At 36.5% G+C, this 19,491-nt stretch overlaps 2 protein-coding genes across 2 annotated transcripts in view; both read right to left on the bottom strand.

Moving 5' to 3' along the window:
* nck1b (NCK adaptor protein 1b) overlaps positions 1 to 12,071 on the bottom strand; it is a 39,109-nt gene extending 27,038 nt beyond the window's left edge. Inside the window, exon 1 of the mRNA XM_044105379.1 lies at positions 11,569 to 12,071. The gene's annotated coding sequence lies outside the window, so the exon portion shown is untranslated. The remainder of the gene's footprint in view (positions 1 to 11,568) is intronic.
* Positions 12,072 to 12,722: 651 nt separating this feature from the next.
* Positions 12,723 to 18,995, bottom strand: slc35g2b (solute carrier family 35 member G2b). The gene is made up of 2 exons (XM_044105378.1): positions 18,656 to 18,995; positions 12,723 to 16,658 (listed from the first exon to the last, which is right to left on the bottom strand). The coding sequence occupies exon 2, from the start codon at positions 16,629 to 16,631 to the stop codon at positions 15,381 to 15,383; it is 1,251 nt and encodes a 416-aa protein (XP_043961313.1). The 5' UTR covers positions 16,632 to 16,658; positions 18,656 to 18,995; the 3' UTR covers positions 12,723 to 15,380.
* Positions 18,996 to 19,491: the final 496 nt, after the last annotated feature.

The following is a 19,491-nucleotide window of genomic DNA, read 5'->3' on the forward strand; positions in this document are numbered from 1 at the left end:
CCCGATTTCTGTAGTTATATTTTATGTCACAGAGTTATATATTTAACGCAGCTAATTTAATAATAATAATAATAATAATAATAATAATAATAATAATAATAATAATAATAATAGAGAACACAATCTATATTTACATGAATAGCCTCCAAGTCTAGGGAGGTCACATCATTTACTTGGTCTAACAAATCAGATTTTTATCAAAATGTTTTTAATCCTTTACGGTTAAAGAGAAACTTCATTGGGTGGCTCACAGTCAATCTGTGTCCTGTGAGCGATTGGTTTCCAACCCTGTGTTGGAGAAACATCTTAGGATTGGTCAACAAAAATATAAGTGAGGACAAAATTTAAGCACGTGTATGGTATTGATTTCATTCATTATGTAATTTTGAGAAAAGTGCACAAAAAAGATATCCCTATCATTTACGTCCACGGTTTTTTAAAAATACTCAAAAAATATTTAAATACTCCAAGACGTTCAAACTCTGAATTAGATCTACCAGGGCAGACATAATTCAAGGACTTCCTTTTAACCAAGTTGCTGTATTTGAAATAGCTAATAGAATGTAAATAACAAATACATCTCTTAAGGTCCAGAGATTGTAGCTGGAAGGAAGTTGAAAGATCAATTTCAAATGTTTCATGTAATATGCATTCTTGTTCAGAAGATGCTCACAGTCAACCTCTAAACATATTTTTGATGTTAGCCCTTCGTTATTAGAAAATACATGTTGCTTAATATCAGGAATAACCGATCGTGAGACACTGGAGAAAGATTAGGCCACACAACCACTTCATAGTGCTTTCACTTCCCCATTTCACTTTATGCTTCATTCCGGCTTCAAATTCCCCAGTCTTGTTGTTACGGTCTGGCCAACAGAGACACCGTCACAGGTGAAGTAACATTTCTTTTTAAATGGAAAACTGACAAAAGAGATGATCAGGTGATGCAATGATGGTTTATCTGATGGTTACCCAGGAAGGTTTTAAGTGATTTACTCTTTCTGTATAAGGAACTGCAATTCCCTTAGTGAAACTAACAATTACAAAAATGCATGAGTTTTAACTTGAATCTAAACAAACTCATGAATGCTATTGAAACTTGATATTAATTCCTGAAGTGATTGCTCTGCCATACTTTAGTTGCTATACTTTTTTAAAGATCGTTTTACATGTAAATTGGTTGATGGTTTCATTGATGTTTAAGCTATGACAATTGCAGTTTATGAGCTTGATTATGAGGCATTATATTTTAACTTCAGATTTAACTATAAATAGATGCAACAAATCACTACCTAGAATTCTAATCATCCAGTTTTCATGTGAAAACAAAAGATGAGTTCTATTTAATTCTTTACAAGTCAACACCAATTTTCCAACACGTGGGAGCTAAATCCTGATCAAAGCGCTCAACATACAAATGCACACTTCTGATCAGAGCCATCAGATTAAACAGAGAGCAAAAGCAGGATAAAGCTGATGTGATATCCAAAGTACATAAGTAGAGCTATAAATAAAGCCTTTCCGCCCCCAAAGACAAATGAAGCACTCTAAATGACCTCTTATAAAGGTTGAGTGGATCACATTGTAAGAAAATATTCACTATTTTAGGAGTAGAAATCAGCTGAGTGAGAAAAAAGTGACAATATCATTCAAAGGGTCTCTTTGGGTGCACACACGGAACAAAAACATACTTAGATGAACCAAATCGGTGATCTATATCAGCACTACACAGCCAGATCAAAGCCAGCTTATCATTTACTCATACTGTTTCTAAGCAGCCTTTTACTTTTCAAGATAAACTATAGTAGGACAGCAGAACAGTTTCCAAGCAGCCTAAATATGAGCCAGATTTTCACATAGTCACAAAGAAAACATAGAAAAAATAGAAACTTTGAGATGGCTCCAACAATTCTGTTGCCAAAATGGATCACTGGAAGAGGTCATATGTACGGAAAACTGATCTAAAAAACAGATTTTCCCTGAAGATGCTCTCAAAAGTTGGAACAATCTATTCTTTAACTTTATGGTTACTAAACTAGCTTCAATGCCTTTCAGACTAGAATATTAACACTATAGACCTCTGCCAAAGAAATCTCAGTTCTGCACAAATCAGCATCAACCAGATCTTTGATAGGAGATGGGGAAGAAAGAAAACATTTTCCTCAGAAAGACTTTGAACATTTGTGCATGACTTGGACGGCCTACACAGACTTCAAACAGCAGAGAATATTGTTCTTACAAATGGGCTCCTTCACACTATTCAAGAAAAATTGAATTCCTGTTTTTAAACTAGTTTATATGCATCAAGAAATACTTAACATTTTAAATGATCCATCCAGAACCAAAAATTATTTATTATGGGAGAGATGATTTATGTAATTTATGTCAGCAGTTTTGCTCAGCAGTCTTGCAGTATGGCATTTTCACTTCCCATATAAAGAAAAACAAAAGATTAGAAACTAGAACTAAGCACTTATTAAAAATTTGTTTCATAATGTCAGACATTTAGAAGTGATTTTGAACCCGGTGTTGCATAAGCAAATACAAATAAGCCTCAGGCACTATTCTAAAAACATATATCATTTTTCACATACTTAGAAATGGATTTATATTAAGATTGCTAAATAACAGAACAAGCATCAATGATCTGTCTATATTAATTTTGTAGCTAGCTGCTAAACCTAAACAACCAGATAGCGAAGAGGTGAACTTTCCCAAACGTTACCATTAATTAAAAAAAAGAATGTATTAAGTTTCTGACGTCAACTCTGGCTTTTCTTAGAGAAAGATATTGCTAAATAATCAACAACTACTGCAGTTAGCATAACTAACATCAGCATATCTGTGTATTTTTCAAATAATTAATCCATACAAAATTACCATCACTTCCAAGAAACACAAAGAAGGAGGCTAAAAGTTCAAAGGACAATGAAAACTGTAATCGTGCTCGCCTTCCTGTTGGTGCTTAGGATACTTTGACTGTTCAAGTAATCTCAGTGACGCTGCTCAGGGACCTGCCCCATTTCTTTATTTCTTTATTTATTTTGGGGAGGGGGTTTGGATTTAAAATGGTATTAGTATAAGTGTACCAAACTTCTCCAGGGTATCTTTTCACAGTGGGACAGTTCTAGTAGTAATTCGCCTCTTAGCATGTTCTTTGTGGTTCCCATAAATTGTGTGTGAATAAAACTTTTACAAATTTGTTTTCCTCCCTCATGGGTTCATGAGCGTTTTGTTTTATAGTAGCCTGCAGTGTCTAGGTCTCTCCAAAGTGGTTATTGCTTGACACACAGGGAGCCAAAAGTGTCTGACTTTTACTGTGAAAATCGACGTAAAGATAAGAGCTTCAGATTCAGTCAAATAGACAAACTTAATTAGATTTAGCTCTATAAAGGGGATTTAATTTTGATTGCTGAATTTTGCAATGCTGTTAATGTTTTCAGCATCCCAGAAACCAGAAGGCCTTATAAATGGCACAGTGTCAACTTAGTTAAGTTTTCTCCCCAGTTATTTGCACTAAATCAATCCAGCATTTCCCTCTTCAAATGTTTGCATGAAACACTTAAATCCCCACCTTGTTTTTTCTCCTTGTAAACTCTAAAATATCTCCATAGATGGCCATGCTGAGTAAGTAGACGGTCCACTGGCATGTACAGAGTTTAAGTAATCTGTGCAATCCCAAAAACATAGACACATCACATATGTCTGACTCTCCCTCTCAACATACAAACAACTCATCAAAACTGTCTCTGGATTGATGGTCTCAACCCAAGAGCCGACCCAAGAATGATGGCAACGTTGGTATCATTATTGGATCAAATCAGTCCAAAAAAATAAACTGCATTTAGGTTGGACAGTTATTATGCACCTTAGTGTATTCTTGTTTTACTGGGATTACCTTCATGTACAACTGAATTTGGCACAAAAGCAAACTAGAGAAATTTAAAATTATAAAGTGGATTCCCTTTTCAATAGCAAGGAATTTATAAAGAAAACCAAGCAATCAAAATAACGACTTGAGGGCCTGAATGATTCTACACACAAGACACTGTGTGTACAACAGTGAACTGTGTAGCTGTGCTGCAAACTACACAGCACTCACGTGTTAGTGACACTATGGAGTCGCCTAAAAATGTCTTTTAATCTGAAAGTAAACTTGGATTTCTAATAAGATTATCACAACAGAATGATTTCTTGTTTTTGTCATGGATACAGAAGTAGAGTTAATATAACATTGTGGTTACGTAAGTGCACACATCCTCATTTTCATTCTGCCAAACCCACTGAAAGAAAACCCCTAACCCTAATGAACTAAGACAGAAACAAAAAGCTGAAACTGCATACTTCTTTTACCCTAAAGAGGAAGTCTCATCACTGACTCCATGTGTAAAATGATTGCAAATTTCTTACCACAAACAGTCTACACACAATGACATTTTGCAGTAGTGGGGAGACGAAACGTGAACAGTGCTTTATAACTTGCCTCAGTATGCACTTAAAGATACGCAAAAGTACTTCTCAGTGGCATCAGAGAATCAAATGCAGAAAGGCTGAGTGAAGTGTTGAATCGCTCACCCCATTTTCTAGATTTTTGACGTTGTTCGGTGTTTCTCAACTAGTTAAGTAGCAGTCACTTATGTGATAAAACACCATCGGCACACATAACACACTTCAGCAGCCTATCAACTGATTCCAGATGTATTTGCATGTAGAACATCGATACAGCTGACAGCTAACCCTCTAGAACTAATAAATTTAAGGAAGAAAATCAAGAGCTACTCACTGGGCTCTTCTGGCAAGTCCCTTCACCATGATGTTATATCTGATACTAGTGGTGAGAAATTAGGTACGTTAGAAACAACCCAGATAAGTCTAAGGAGTCTGCAGCTCACAAACACACCTCATTTACAGCAATACTGTTTCGAAACAAATAGCATTGGCTTCCTCTTCTGGAGAAAAGACAAAAGAGTTAAGAACTTATGTGCATGGCAAACCCCAAAATTTGGTTTGACACTATCCGCTCAATTGTTTTATTAGCAACCCTACAATACCTAGTTTAGTCCAAAGCAAAAGGTAAAGAATTTTTTTTATTTTTTCATTGGGTAGTTCAACAGTCATCTTTTCATGTTCCCTCTTGTGACTTGTTTCCTTCACATACTTGGTTCTCTTTCAGTCTTGTGACCTTACATGATGCCTCTGATTTGCTCAACACAATAAGATCCTCATCTTGCCCTACTGACATAACACTATGCTTTGTAAAAAAGGAAAAAAAAAACATTTGAGTCCATTGTCTCTTTAATAAACCAATTTCATCAGAGAAATTTAACCTTTTTTAAAGCACGTTAGTTGAACTATAGCTTGAGCAGAGACGCAATATACATGCTGTGGTTGGTTTTACAAAGTGTATATAAAGTACAGAAATATATCTAATATACATATTACATTGGTAGTTAAAGGTCCTAACAGCAGAATTAAAAATTGGATATCGGCCCACATTTTCATATTGGTGCATCCCTAATCTCTCTGCTGATGATTTTCAGTCTACTGTTCATTCAAAAACTCTGGGTGCCATAAACCTCCTTAATTTGGTGTTTATCTTACATCAGGTCTCAAGGCTGAGACACTAATTAGTGCAAAGGGCTGATAAAACATCACATTAAATAAATTAGAATATGAATTCCAACAAAGCTTCTTTCTCACATTAGAAGTATAACCTTTAAGCAGAGATTAAATGTACTTTTTATTAAGCCCCAGTTTTTGTACTAATTTTTTTTTTTTAATCGGTCCGGCGTAATATTCTTAGATGTGTTTTCATCAGCGGTAAGTGGAAAATCCTCATAATTAACAGATAATCGCTTGAAAACAGTCTGTGTGTACTTAATCTATGTAGTGTTTGAAATAGTTATTAATGTTTTGACTGTTTCTCGCTTAAACAACTGCTAGCAAATTTTTTGTCTGCAGGCAATTCAGAATACTGCTTTTAACCAACTACCTGAGAAATCACTTTACTCCTGATTAGGCATCAAACACGCCACTGATTATCTGTTTATGTTAGAGACCATTTTAAAATGTCGATTTCTACTATTGATGGTCAAGTCCCATTTTACATCTCTGACATTTTCTACCTCCCATTTCTGCCCATGTCCACACACCAGAAACTGTTAGTTGTTCACCTCAGGGAGGACCAGAAGAGTTGGAGCTTATCATAGCAAACTGTGGAACAAGCTGCCTCTGTCTATACTACCCATCTTTTCATTCTACACACTTCGTTAAAAAGAAAGCTTTAAAATAGACATCTTTATGGTGATGTGCTTTACTATGTTTGTATGTATTTGTATGCATCTTTAATTGTTTATTTTTGAAAACACTAATTTTATATCTATAAAAGAATACATTTTAGTTGACTTGGAGAAACAAGGTTTGCATTTAACCCTTCAAAAAGTCAACATGCATGGGCAGTCATTAGAAAAGATGAAAAAAGAAGATCACAAAAGAAAAAGAGGAAATGGAAGACAACTTTTGCAACAACTTAGACAGTGGAGACAACATGATGAACACAATCCCCATTTCACCACGTGGAATCGATTCCTCAGCCAGAATTTAAAAAGAGAAATTTTTGAGCCACATCACATTTCTGACTTTTATTCAAACGCACAGTTAGCACTTTTCGTCTCAAGACTTGGCCGCTTCAGGCCACTGAGATCATCATCATCCATGTATGTTGTTGTTATTTTCAGTCATGAAAGGCAACAATTAAAAAAACGAGTGATTCAACAGGACATCTAATTACACAGTGCCATTGCCAGTACAAATGTCTGCAGCTGCTTAACTGTGAAACCTCAATTGTGCACAAAAACTGACAGCTGACAGGTGCAAGTTTTCCAAACAAGTTGCCCCATGGCTATTTTTGGAATTCAAATACAAAAATAAAACAAGTGCCTTCAGGCATAAAAGGTAATAAAAAAAAATAAAGGGAACTAGTTCAAATCCGTCACATGTACGCCCTCAATGGCAGCTGAGGACAACAAAAGCAAACAAATCACAGTTTGGCCCTAATCCACTATTGCCGTCAAACATATAGCTTTTATAAAGAAACAGTTTTGCATAAATTGTGTTGCTTTGGATGGCAGTCAGCACAATGGTAGTTCTACTGTAGTAACAACTGGGTTTAGTCACTTGTCATAACTCATAAAAGAAATTTATCAGAATCTGCTCCTGTCTTCAGAATTTTCTGCTGTTTGTATTTATGTCTGTGAATTTGCAAGTCATTGACTGGAGGACTCAAGTTTCTGCTGCTGACTGAACAGTGTACTTATGGTAAGATAGTTAATGTATAATGGCATTTAATGCATAAATTGTGGAACTGTAGCACTGAAAAGTGTTACTAAACACTCTAGGCTTTTGTAATTGTTGCATTACAAAGAAATCTTGTATTGCAGTGAAACATGTTCTGCCCTTCCATCTCAAATGTAAACATAAATACATTCAGGAACTTTGACTTTGATCAGAAAGCCCAAGACCAACCAAAAACATTACATGTTGATCTAATAAGAAAAAGATTAATATGTCTACTTCTAAGTACAGTGGAGGATCTGTAATAGGGGTTTGTTATTCTTCCAAAAACCCTGCAAACCTCGTGAGTGTAGACAGTGGAGACTTTCAGAATACCAAGAGGTTTTAGATAATCTGTTGGACAATCCCAAATACCTAAACAGGGAATGTCACTAGATCGATACGGTCTAATTTTCATAGGAATTGCCCTGAAACAAATAAACCTTCTTTCATGGCTATCACACTCCCTAGACCTAACCTATGGAGAGTTTGTGGAGCAAGCTGAAGAGGGCATAAGGGATAACCCAAAACTATGTATGATTTAGAAAGAGAAGGTAGCACAAAATGGTGTTTTCTATTTGTCCACAGAAGTTGTTCTTCCGAGTTCTTAAATTAGAAATATAAACAACGCTCCCTCTTGAAGTGAAATTCTGACTCAGTTAGAGTCCAGTATGGCTCATTCACTTTTAAAATATTAAGTTTATAGAATGTATATCTTAATGAAAAATTTTTTAAAAACCAATGAATTATTTATTACTTCAGTTTGGGAGTGTGTTCATATTTTAATTGAAAATAAAAACACAATCTTGTATTTTCCATAGTCACAAATACAACATATATTAGTAAATTCAACTGGTTTTCCAGATTGAATTTCATGCTCTACTTGGATGGCACCACATTACTAGATCAGACCTCTGAGACAAACCAAAAGAAGTTTTAACAAATGTAATTTTGTTCAAATGTGTCTTTTTCTACATTTACATGCAATTTTCAATGTAGAATACTTAATTATGCTGTATAATAATTGTAAAAAATAAAGGTAACTAATTCACAGATTTTGCCTATCACGAGTTCTTCTCGGAACACAACCCCCGTAAAAAACAGAGGTTCACAGTATTGGGGGTCCCCCAGTGGTTGGGATCCTGTGTGCAATAAACATAATGCAGTGCAAATGGCTGAGCCTTATCTTAAGCTATGTGTAGATTATTCTACCATACATTTTTACAATTCATAGCATACCACCTGTGAGAAGGGAGATACCGTCCCATAACAACAAAAACACACATTCTCTCACTAACCACAGAGAGAATGTGTAACTTGGCCCTTCTGACATGTTGATAAGGCTTGTGTTGCTGTGCAATTTATTTAAAAGGTCATAAAAACACAAGTGGCAAAATATTGCCAGAAACACACACTCATTTCATCCATTGTGTAGCTGAGGAATGACATTTAGTCCGTCTTAGATTAATAAATGCAGGAACAATGTTGCATGACAAACACAGAGCTTCTAAAATACAAACTAGCTGCATTAGGCCTCTTGTTGATGGTTTCAACTAAACCATCAGCTGCAGGGTTTAGTTGAAAATGTGGCTGTATAGTTACCTGCTTTCAATTTCAGACATGTTTAAAGTAAAAACAGTTCCTCAGTGATGATGCCTGCAACCCCAATATATCTGCATTAGATAATTTCATCATAGCACCTCCACTAGAGGTTTTGTTGGGGCTACATTTCAGATCAGCCCAAACATGAAATTTGGGGAAATCACCTTGGCTTATAGGAAAACTATGATACACACTATTTACTGGCTTCTTGAGGCCATGATGATTATTCAACTCTAACTGTAAAATGTGACAAAAACATGTTGGAAGGAGTTAAAAGGTGATGTGCTTTTTATTAATACCATTTCACCGTATAATAGCAGTCACACAAAAAAGCAATTAAAGAAAAATGTAAGAACAAGATGATTTTGTTTCCACAATGAAAAAAACTTGTTTTATCCCTGCTTAAATAATAAGCAGGGACAGAAAGTATGTATATAAAGTATATTTTTACTTTAATAAAAATTGACTTTATATCATTTTTTTTTATATAGTTTGCTCTCATCATAGATTAAAGCCAAATATCAAAATAAACTAGGGATGAATGATATATATTGGTATCGGCATGTGGTATTCTTTTGGTCATGTGATAGTAATGTGCCAAGGTATAATGGGATGAAGCAGATTAGCAATGTCAGAATTGTGGGTTTTAAATGGTGCTAAAAGTGTTGGAAAATGTACTTAATCTAAATAATATTGCTTATCGACCATAGCAGCGGTATTAATATAGGGCAAAATTTCCATAATGGTGCATCCCTAGAATAAACATTTCTAAGATCAGTATTAGTGTATGCTTATTAATAATGCCAAGTGTGCAGAGAACTACTCTATTCTGCGTTTTATAAGGTAACATTGGGAGTAAGATTGTACAATATTTCACACCTTGCATTATCAGTGTGTGAGATATTCCAATAGCAAAAGACTGTTTGAGCACAATAATTGTCAGGTAGTATGTTATAAACTTTCATTTTACTCGTTAATTTAATATTTAGAGTTTCAGGGTAGAAGATACAGTGGATACAAATTACATACCGTCATAATATATTCCAATATTACAGCCATTGTGACATTTTCGAATACTGCCTGCTCAAGTAGCCAGCCTTCAGTAAGCTACATTATTAAAATGTTGTTCATGGCTGGAGTTTCTTCAGTTTTCTCCCCCGATTATCTTTTGGTTTTTTGTTTTTTTTTTTGACTTTTTGTCTGAATAAAGTAGTATTTAAAATAATTGAATATATGACTTTTTGTGTGATTTTTCATATCAAATTTCACAGTCTATATTTTTCATGTAAACTTGCAATCCACTCACTGAAAATTTTATCCCAAGAATCTGAATCATATACATTAAAGTGTTCATTTTCATATTTCATACACTTTAATGTATATGATCCAGATATAGATATCTACAAACTAAATTGTCCCAAAGGAAATAGGAAGACACATTTAATACACATCTACTGTATGTGCATTAAATTTACATGTACCTATTTAGAGTTACACAATCAGATCACTGTCATTATTACAGTATTAATGTGTGCATTATCTCAAGTCACACAAAACTGTTTAGGTGCAATATTTAGAAGACAATTGTAGCTCAAGTACATCTCTGTCTTTCTATGACAATAATACAGTTAGCTAGATGAATGGACTTTACATACACATTTTAGCAGTCGCATTGTGTATGGGAAATTGTTGGATAGTTGTGGTAATAAAAAGAAAATGTGGGCGAATCACAGTGTACTTCATTACTCCAACACACAATTTCCATTTGTCATTAAGATAGCTTTTTATTACAGTTTGTAAAAGCATCAAATCTCAACATCTCAAAAGATAATTCAAGAAAATGATCTTTTATTGAATTAAAGAAAAGATCATTTGTGTAATCTATGTAACCAATGTAAGGAGTCTCATGCTTTGGGCTGTGATATTAGATTAGTTCCCCAAATATCCCCCTGTACTTCACCACTCAAGTGTAAATATGGTTGGAAAAAATAACATAGTATAAAATATGAAGTGATTTATGGCTCAGAAGATGCTTAGTCCTTGCATGTGTTTTATGATTCCATTTGTCATGTATAATTATCATGGAAACTTGCTTTTTTCAAATCTCCAAAACATCAATCTGATTAAGCTGAAACCGCCTTTTATGAAAAATATTTTGAAAATCTTTCAAACCTGCTTACTTTATAATAACGGTGCAAACAAAATGCCACTGTGCTTACTAATAGAGCATCTTCTTCATTTTCAATCTCAGTCAATGAACATAACTATGCTGAAGCAAGACAGATTTAATGTATAACCAGGATTTGTTGCACTCAAATGTTTGCCTTTTATGTCAAGTTAAGCTTTTCAGTGTGGAGCCACCCAACTTGGTTAATCTATCTGTGAAAATTCAGCAAACACTAACATCTCGTTTTAGAGTCGAAATTAATGTTAACCCCTTTGCAGACTGTATATTGGACAAAGCTGGCTATGCGACAAAGCAGAAAGATGGGCTTTCTCTGTTTTTGCCTCGGTTACCTTTTAGCTGTTAGCCTATGTGGGGTTTACCGTTAAACAGAGGGGGAGCTGGAGAGGAGTGCGGCTGCAGCAGAAGGCAGCCTGGCACATTCCCTGTTCAGTCATGCCACGTCTTACCTGACTGCTGATGGCCACCTCTTCTTATCTCCTTTTAAATATGTTGTATTGATGGAGGCGTCTCGAAAAAGATGCTCGCGGTGGATGTCCACAGTCCTCGGAAGCCAGCGGCCAAATATTTTCTTTCCCAATCTGAGAAGCTAGCCTAGCTGACTAGACGCAGCGCCCCGTTGGAAAAGCATTTCTGCATCAGACCGTGTCAGAGCTCAGCAGCAGCTAGGCTAGCTAACTAGCTGAAACAGCTACACAGCAGTAGGGAACCCACTCACCTCCCTACTGCTCCTCTGTGATTGGCTGCGGGAGGATAGACTGGGGTTTGAATGGACGAGCTCGCTGCCAATCAATGCCACTGCAGCTGTTAATGTTCTACATTCCCACAGAATGTCCTCCTGAATTGTGCCTTCCAAGGGTAAAACAACCATACCAACGTAAGATTATCCTCTCTCAACTTCATAAGCACTGAAAATGATTTTTTATGTATTATCTGGCTATTTCATTTTTTTTTCTATTTTATTTACTGCTTAAATAAAATAAGCACTCAATGTTTAAAAAACATTGAATAACGACAATGACAGTATTTTACGAAAGGCTAAAGAGGGTTTATCACCAAATGAACACAGAAATTATTCACCAGAGCCAAACCAAAATTATTCAGTGGTCATGTAAGTTCTCAAAGCTAAATCCTATATGAAACATTTGGAGTGAACTGAAGAGAAGATGGAATAAGAAAAGACAAAGACTCTTGACAAGAGACACAACACAAAGTTTTCAGCTAGGCATGTACGATTTTCTTGCAAGATTTGTTAAGCAACTTGGAAATTGTTGGCCTCTTTCATAAAGGCAAACATGTAAGATTCTTATGTGTTGCAGATCTAAATCATTTACAGAATCTTTTTTTTTTAGTTGTGGCCAGCCAGTACTTCCAACGTCACAATATTTACCACGACTTTGCAGAACATTTGGCCACAACTGTTCTAGTTGGATTGTGAGAAGAACTGTGAGTTTTTGCTTTTACAGATCTTTACCAAGAGTGCAATGCAGAGTGATGTATTTCAAGGTATCCACATTTCATAAAAATGCTCAGTCATCTGTATTGCTCACTTACAAATTCCCATGACAATACAAATATGTATACAGAAATAATATCATCAAATTCCGTTCAGCCATAATGCATCTTATAAATGTGTCTGTGGTAAAGAGGGTTGCAGAGTAACTTGGAAGGTTGTGCAGCTCGCTGCAGGATGCAATCTGTTTCCTGCTCTAACAGATGGGCCTCCTCTACATGTCTTCTTCGTTCTGCACGCAAAAGCCAAACTCAAAACTACTCAACGTGAATTGTCAAGCAGGACTCTCTGTTTTGTTGGGCTTAATAAGCTGTGGGTCATGATAGAATTTGTTGCAAAAAGCAAGTAAATAAATTCTGATTGTTCCAGTTTTAATTATAAACAGACAGGATTTCCACATATCTTTTTTTTTTTTATTTACAATGACAGTGATTCTTTGCAGATGTGTCCAACATTAAACTGAGTCTCACTTATAACAGCCACCCTTGTAATACAGAGTGCATACATCACAACATGACTGCTTCTGCTGAATGATTAAAAAGAGGAAGAGTGATGTGTAATTTGTACAATTGTTGTCATCAAAATGCTTTCTCTTCCTGGCATAAAGGAAATGGAAGCAACATGAACAAGCTTCATCCTTCAGTATGAGAACAATTTAGGTAGGGGCACTTTCAAAAGCTGAGATAATATTTGTTGGGTACACAAAATTTTAAGCCATTATTGAGGATTTCAGGAATTTTATTATAGTGTTGTGTAGAATTGGATGATCAAAAGTGATAAATAAAAATGCTAAGAATATTAAATTGAGTTATAAAACATATCAGGCACGTAAGACTGTCAAGCCAAGTAAATAAAAGGCTAGCCTTGGTGGCACCACTGATTTCAGCTTTCTTCTTTCACGCCTGGCTGTCAGAAACATTAAGTAGGTCATGAATGCCACCTGCTGGGCTGTTGGTGAAGCACGTCAGTTTTGAATCAGCAATGTGTCCTCATTCATGGCAAGTATTTTTGTCATCACCATTGTGTCTCTATTTCGTTCCTCGGCAGTTCCTTTTGACCCTCAAGGCGGCATCTTGGAGACTGTTTATCTTTGCTTGGTTTCCTGAAAAGACTAAAAAAATAAAAAGGAGAAGACGTACCCGGTGAGCTGCTGACTTAACTGATACAGAAAAAAGAAACAGCAGATGGACCGGCATTGTTTAAGGGGGACTTTAATTCAATTCACTGCACTTGCCTCTGGGCATTAGTTTGACATACATCTGAGAGTAAACAGAAGCCACAGTCAGAGAGAAAATCACGTTTGTCAAATATAAACTAGCTAATGGGGTTGGAGATGTGGTTTGAACAGAATAAATTGATCAAGTCATTTATTCTAGTTCGGATTTTTCACTCATAATTTTGGATTTACCTTATTGAATCTAATGCAATTCTAAAAAAATATTTATGTAAACCAAATTTACATTGTTTCTCTGTTGTTTTGAAACGTGTTGAATTTGGATTGTATGAAAGTGTACAAAAAAATTGTGTATTCACATTTTGAAGTAAGACAATTACTTTTTGCTGATTTTTCGGCCCCTGTATCCCATAATTTTAAATTCACTTTTTATTTTCACAAGCACACTTAAGCTGTCACTGTAGTTTAAGAAATCTGTATTAAATGTGTAGTTAGAGTTTAGATAGAGCTAAGGAAGTCCATATGCCAAAACAAAACAGTGAAATAGTTCTTTAGTAACCTGGTGAATTGAAAACTATCTTCAGCTTTGTGTTACTTTGGGATTGTAGAGTAAGGGTATTTTGCACTTTTGCTCTGAATGTTATGTAAATATAAAAAAAATCTGTAGAGAATTTAAGTGTTGGAGCAATGGAAATGGAAAAGTTTGTAAGAACCATCTATTCTTTTGTTAGTTTGGCTATTAAAGGAAAACATTATAGATATGGGACTCTCACAATAACGCTTAGCTAAATTACCACAGTTTTAAATAATCACTGTGTTTAAAAATTAAAAACAGAAAATATAAGACATGTTTTTAGCAGATACTGCTCTTGGTTGTTAATTTTATTTTCAAAACAAATTTAGCTCAATCATGATAGTCATGATTGAGAATATTTTAAAAAAGCTAAATATGTCTTTATGGGGAATGAGGGACAGACAGACAGCTGACCAGCAGTGCACGGCAACACTTTGGGTTTGGGGTTCAGTGGTGCACTTTTCTATGCTCTGTTCAGCTCACTTTGACACTTTCTTTGGCATCTCAATTAGAAAAGCTGATTGTGAATTGTAGTTGTTTTGAAACCAACTATTTAGACAATAGTACTTTTACACCTGTAAATGGCCTATGCATAAATCATTGTGTTTTAGTCTCTAACAACAAATCAGGTCTTTCAGTTAAACATTTTCTTTTTTTATTCCTTGTTACAATATGAATGGTTCCAGTGCTACACAGTTTACACAGTTTTGGCAGTGTGACGACAGAAGATTATATCAACACCTTGTGGCATCATAATTCACTTGTGCCTCGTTTTGCTGACATTTTAGTCTCTGGCACAATTTGACATTAAAGCATCACTATACAAAAGGGAAATTGTCACAATATTACAATTGTCTTTTATTTCACAGGTAAATATTAACACTTTAGTTACACAAACTGGCACTCTGTTCACAACACAATACAAACTCATCAGATGAAGATTCAGACATTCTTTTGATTGCACAACCAAGCAACATTGTAAACGGATAGACTGACAGATTCATTTGATAGGCGAGTCTAGGATTTCTTGGTAATCCTGCCGAATGGCCCTGCTCACTCTGTACAGCTTGACCCCGGTCAAAGTGAACACGCTGACCATGATAACAAGGCCTCCGATCACATCGTACACTGAGGGGATCATCCTCAGCACGATCAGCTGTAAAAACATGGAAACCACGATCTCTAGGTGCTGCACGGTGCTAACTAAGGCTGGATGAAACTTGTTTAGAGCATAGTAGACTCCAAGGAATGCTACCGTGGAGCAGATACAGATCCCAATTAAATAGCCCCAGGTCTCCCCATCCAGGGGAATAATAGGCTCCTGCATTATGAACATAGTGGAGGCGCCCCAGACAGTGCCTGTCCAGCCGAAGGTAAAGAGTGCTGTCCACATGCTGACGCGCTCTTTGATGGCTCTGTAGACAATCATGGAAAGGGCGGCGGTCAAGCCTGCCATAACTGTCATTGTATAGCCAAATGCCTCCTTCCAAAACCCCAGCCTGGACTTCTCCTCATCTGCTACATTCGGCACCATGACTAGACACAGGCCGAACACACTTCCCACCACCGTGACCACATCAGTGTAGCTCAGCCTCTCATCCAGCAGCAGGAAAGCCAGTATGGCACTGAAGACAGTGGTGGATGCACGCCACATGATGGTACCGTTGCTGGGGGGTACAATGGCAAAGGATGTGTAGGCGCAGGTGATAGAAATTACATTGCACACACCATAGAAGAAGAGACGGAGCCGGTAACCCTTGGGGCCAAAGGGTGCCTCATGGTAGTAGAGGACCACCAGGATTGACAACACTTGGATCACAGAACGGATGAAGAGCAGCTCGAGAGAGGGAACCTTAGAACGATCTGCTGCCAATCGGGTAATTAGCGCCACACATCCGTGAGCTGCTGCTGCCCCAAACAAGGCCATCCAGGTCACTCTAGAAGCCAACACATTAGCCTCGCCAAAGCTGGCCAACTGACCCTCGACCCCCTTGTCTCTTTGCACACTTGGCTGCTTAGGCTGAGTCTCCATGGTTCCAAAGAAAGTCCTGCTGCCTTTGGCATCAGACACCAGTCTCTTTTCAACGTTTGCCTCTGCAAAAGAACCGAAATCCTCAAAAGAGGGTGCATCGTCGTACCCTTCGTCACCAGGCTGGGGGAAGTGGGTGGCATATTTTACTGTGACCGTGTTTGGGTGAATTTTGACCCGCTTCTTTGATCCAAACTGCAGGGAGGCTGAAGCTGCATCCATGACGTATGAGGTATTTAACAGTGTTATCTGGAAAACAGTGAAGTAAAAATGATTGTTTAAATTACATTTAGGCTCTTGCATAAATATTTATAGCCCTGGAACTTTTTCACGTTTTCTCAAATTATAACCATTAACTTCAGCATTACATTGAGGTTTTACTCAGTACACCAACAAAAAGTGATGCATAAAGGAGGAGAGCAAGGAAAATGATACATAGTTTTGAATTACTTTTTACAGTAAAAATACGAAAAGTGTGGAATGTATTTGTATTTACATATTCTTTCAAAGTCAACACTTTGTGGAGCCATCTTTCACTCTAATTACAGCAGGAGGTCTTTGGGGGTATATATCTATTTAGATTTGCAGAAAGTTGTGTCCATTCTTCTTTGAATATTGAGTCAGATTGGGTAGAGCTTATGCACACATCCATTTTTAACTCTTATCACAGATTCTGATCTGTGATTAGATCCAGACTTTCACTGGACTGGTCTAATCCATGAACATGCTTTGATATAAACCATCCCATTATGACTGGGTTTAAGTTGGAGGTTGCTGACCTCCTGAAAGGTGAACCTTCACCCCTGTCCTGAATGTTTTCTAGTCTTCATTCTAGGATGGCCCTGTATTTACCTCCATTCATCTTCTTATCAACTCTGACACCCGTAAGTAACAAAAACATTCTTTTAGCAAAAATGGTGCCATTACCATATTTTGTTGTAGGAATGGTGCTTTCAGAGGAATGAGCAATGTTAGTTTTCAACAAAACATAGTATTTCATTTAGGTCAGTACAACCAGATCACATTTTTCCACATTCGCTGTGTCCCCTACATAACTTGTGGCAAACTACAAATAAGGCTTTTCCTTTTGCCACTCTTCAGGACAAATTCAGCATTTAATAGTTACCCTGTCAACAGATTTCCTCACCTGAGCAATGGATTTCTGCTACTCCTCCACAGTTATAATTTAGGCCTCTAGGCCATTATTTAGGTTTGCGATTCTGCTATACTCTTTACATTTTTTTATATGATGAGTTGAACTGTGTTTTCAAGAGATGTTTATACCTTTTATCTTTCCCTCACTTTTCTCTCTGACCTGTCTGTTGTAATCTTTGGTCTTGATCCTTTTGGCTCAGAACTGTTCTTTAACCAACTTTCCCATTTTTGATTTTGTTTTCATTGACAGCCATGTATTCATTGTCACATCCGTGCACTACTTTGTGTTGGTCTATCACATTAAGACTCAATAAGATAGACATTTGTGCCAAACATCAAACACTCTGAGGCTGATGCAGTCTGATGGGAATGAGATTACATAACAAGGAATCCACAGAGGGGACTGATGCATAAATGTGGGCCATGTATGGGATGAATGGAGAGGCACACCATAATTAAGCTACATCTGAATACGCTGTGTAGAATGGATACAGGAACAGTCATCTGGAAAATTAATTTGATTCTTTACTCATCAAATTTTGCTTCCTGGAGTCAGATGAGTCAGTGATTTATATTTTAAATTATATTTATTATACATATATTCATATTTTTTTTCCCCCCTGCCCATATTTTGCAGTCAGCCCAGCACTAATTTTAGAATCACATTAAAAAAACAGCATGAGTCCAAACCACAAGGGGGCAGAAAGATACTTCTGACTGTTATATGATTGGTCCTCTTTCATTAAGATTAAAATTAAAATACAAATTGATGAAAAACGGAAGCTGGAGAAATGTCAAGATAAAAAGACGTCTAAATTAAGGCATCTAGGAAACGCTGCAATTAGTTTTTTTTTTTTTTTTTTTTTTTTAATTGGCCGTGAATTTAAAGAAGCCAAAATCGTTTCTCCTCACAAATTGCGGGATAAAAATAAGAGCAATTCTTCTAATTAACGAGCACCATATTAATAATGATATAATTTTAAGGGATCGCTAATCCATATCTTTTCCGACAGTCGTTTGCATCAAAACCCTTTTTTTTTTCTTTTTTTTTTTTTTTTAGTAAGAAAATGCTATTTTTAAAAACATCTTACCTGGTGTTCTGTAATAAATTCCTAATGATGTTGGATGAAGCAGAGGTCTGTGTCATAAAAGCAGATTTGGTCGGAATTCCTCATCCTTGCACTTGTCCATCTGCAGCTCCCATTTCCCCATGTTCCCTCCCCCTGAAGCGGAGCTTCTCTTCAAGACGTCTGCAATTTGTTTTTTTCTTCTTCCTCTCCAAACTGTTTAACCAACTCTGCCTTTGCTTCTGCCGCGGATGAATCTGAAGCTGCTGTTGCTGGTGAGGCGGGTGATGATGATGATGATGATGACGGAGGGGGGAGGAAGCAACGGTCGTTGTCACAGCCAGCGGTTTCTTCTTTTCAGTCTAAATCCCACCCCTCCTCCCCCCAGCTACATTTGCTCTCATTCGTCTTTCTCCAATAGTGGCGAAATAGGAAGAGGACGTACGTTGGCCGACCATCATCATTATCAGCATTATAATGAGAATATAGCCCGAAAAAATTGCACATTTGCTTTCTTTAAGATGTTTGTTTCAAAAAAACGTAAAGGGTGTTGTTACATTTCTGATATGAGTGCAGATCTACGACCTCTTTAAAATCATTTGTTGTAGATGAACATGGGAATTCCATTCATGAAGTTATAATCAGATTATTAATCCTCCTTAGGACCCTAACTTGCTGTTCTGTTTTTGTGTGCAACACTCATTTATTTATCTTTGCTCCAGTCACTTAAGCAAAAAGTGAAAAAAGTTGATAATAAATACTTACTGTTGGAAATTCTTGTACGTTTTTCTAATCTGTCATGTGACAACCGTAAACTTTAACGTATTTACTTGAGATTTTATATAATGAACTTTCACAAA

Source organism: Gambusia affinis, linkage group LG21, assembly GCF_019740435.1.
Source record: "Gambusia affinis linkage group LG21, SWU_Gaff_1.0, whole genome shotgun sequence".
In the NCBI taxonomy this organism is placed as follows: Eukaryota; Metazoa; Chordata; class Actinopteri; order Cyprinodontiformes; family Poeciliidae; genus Gambusia; species Gambusia affinis.

Excerpts from the sequence above, each read along its gene's own strand:
- slc35g2b (XM_044105378.1), bottom strand. The coding sequence starts at position 16,631 with ATGGATGCAGCTTCAGCCTCCCTGCAGTTTGGATCAAAGAAGCGGGTC.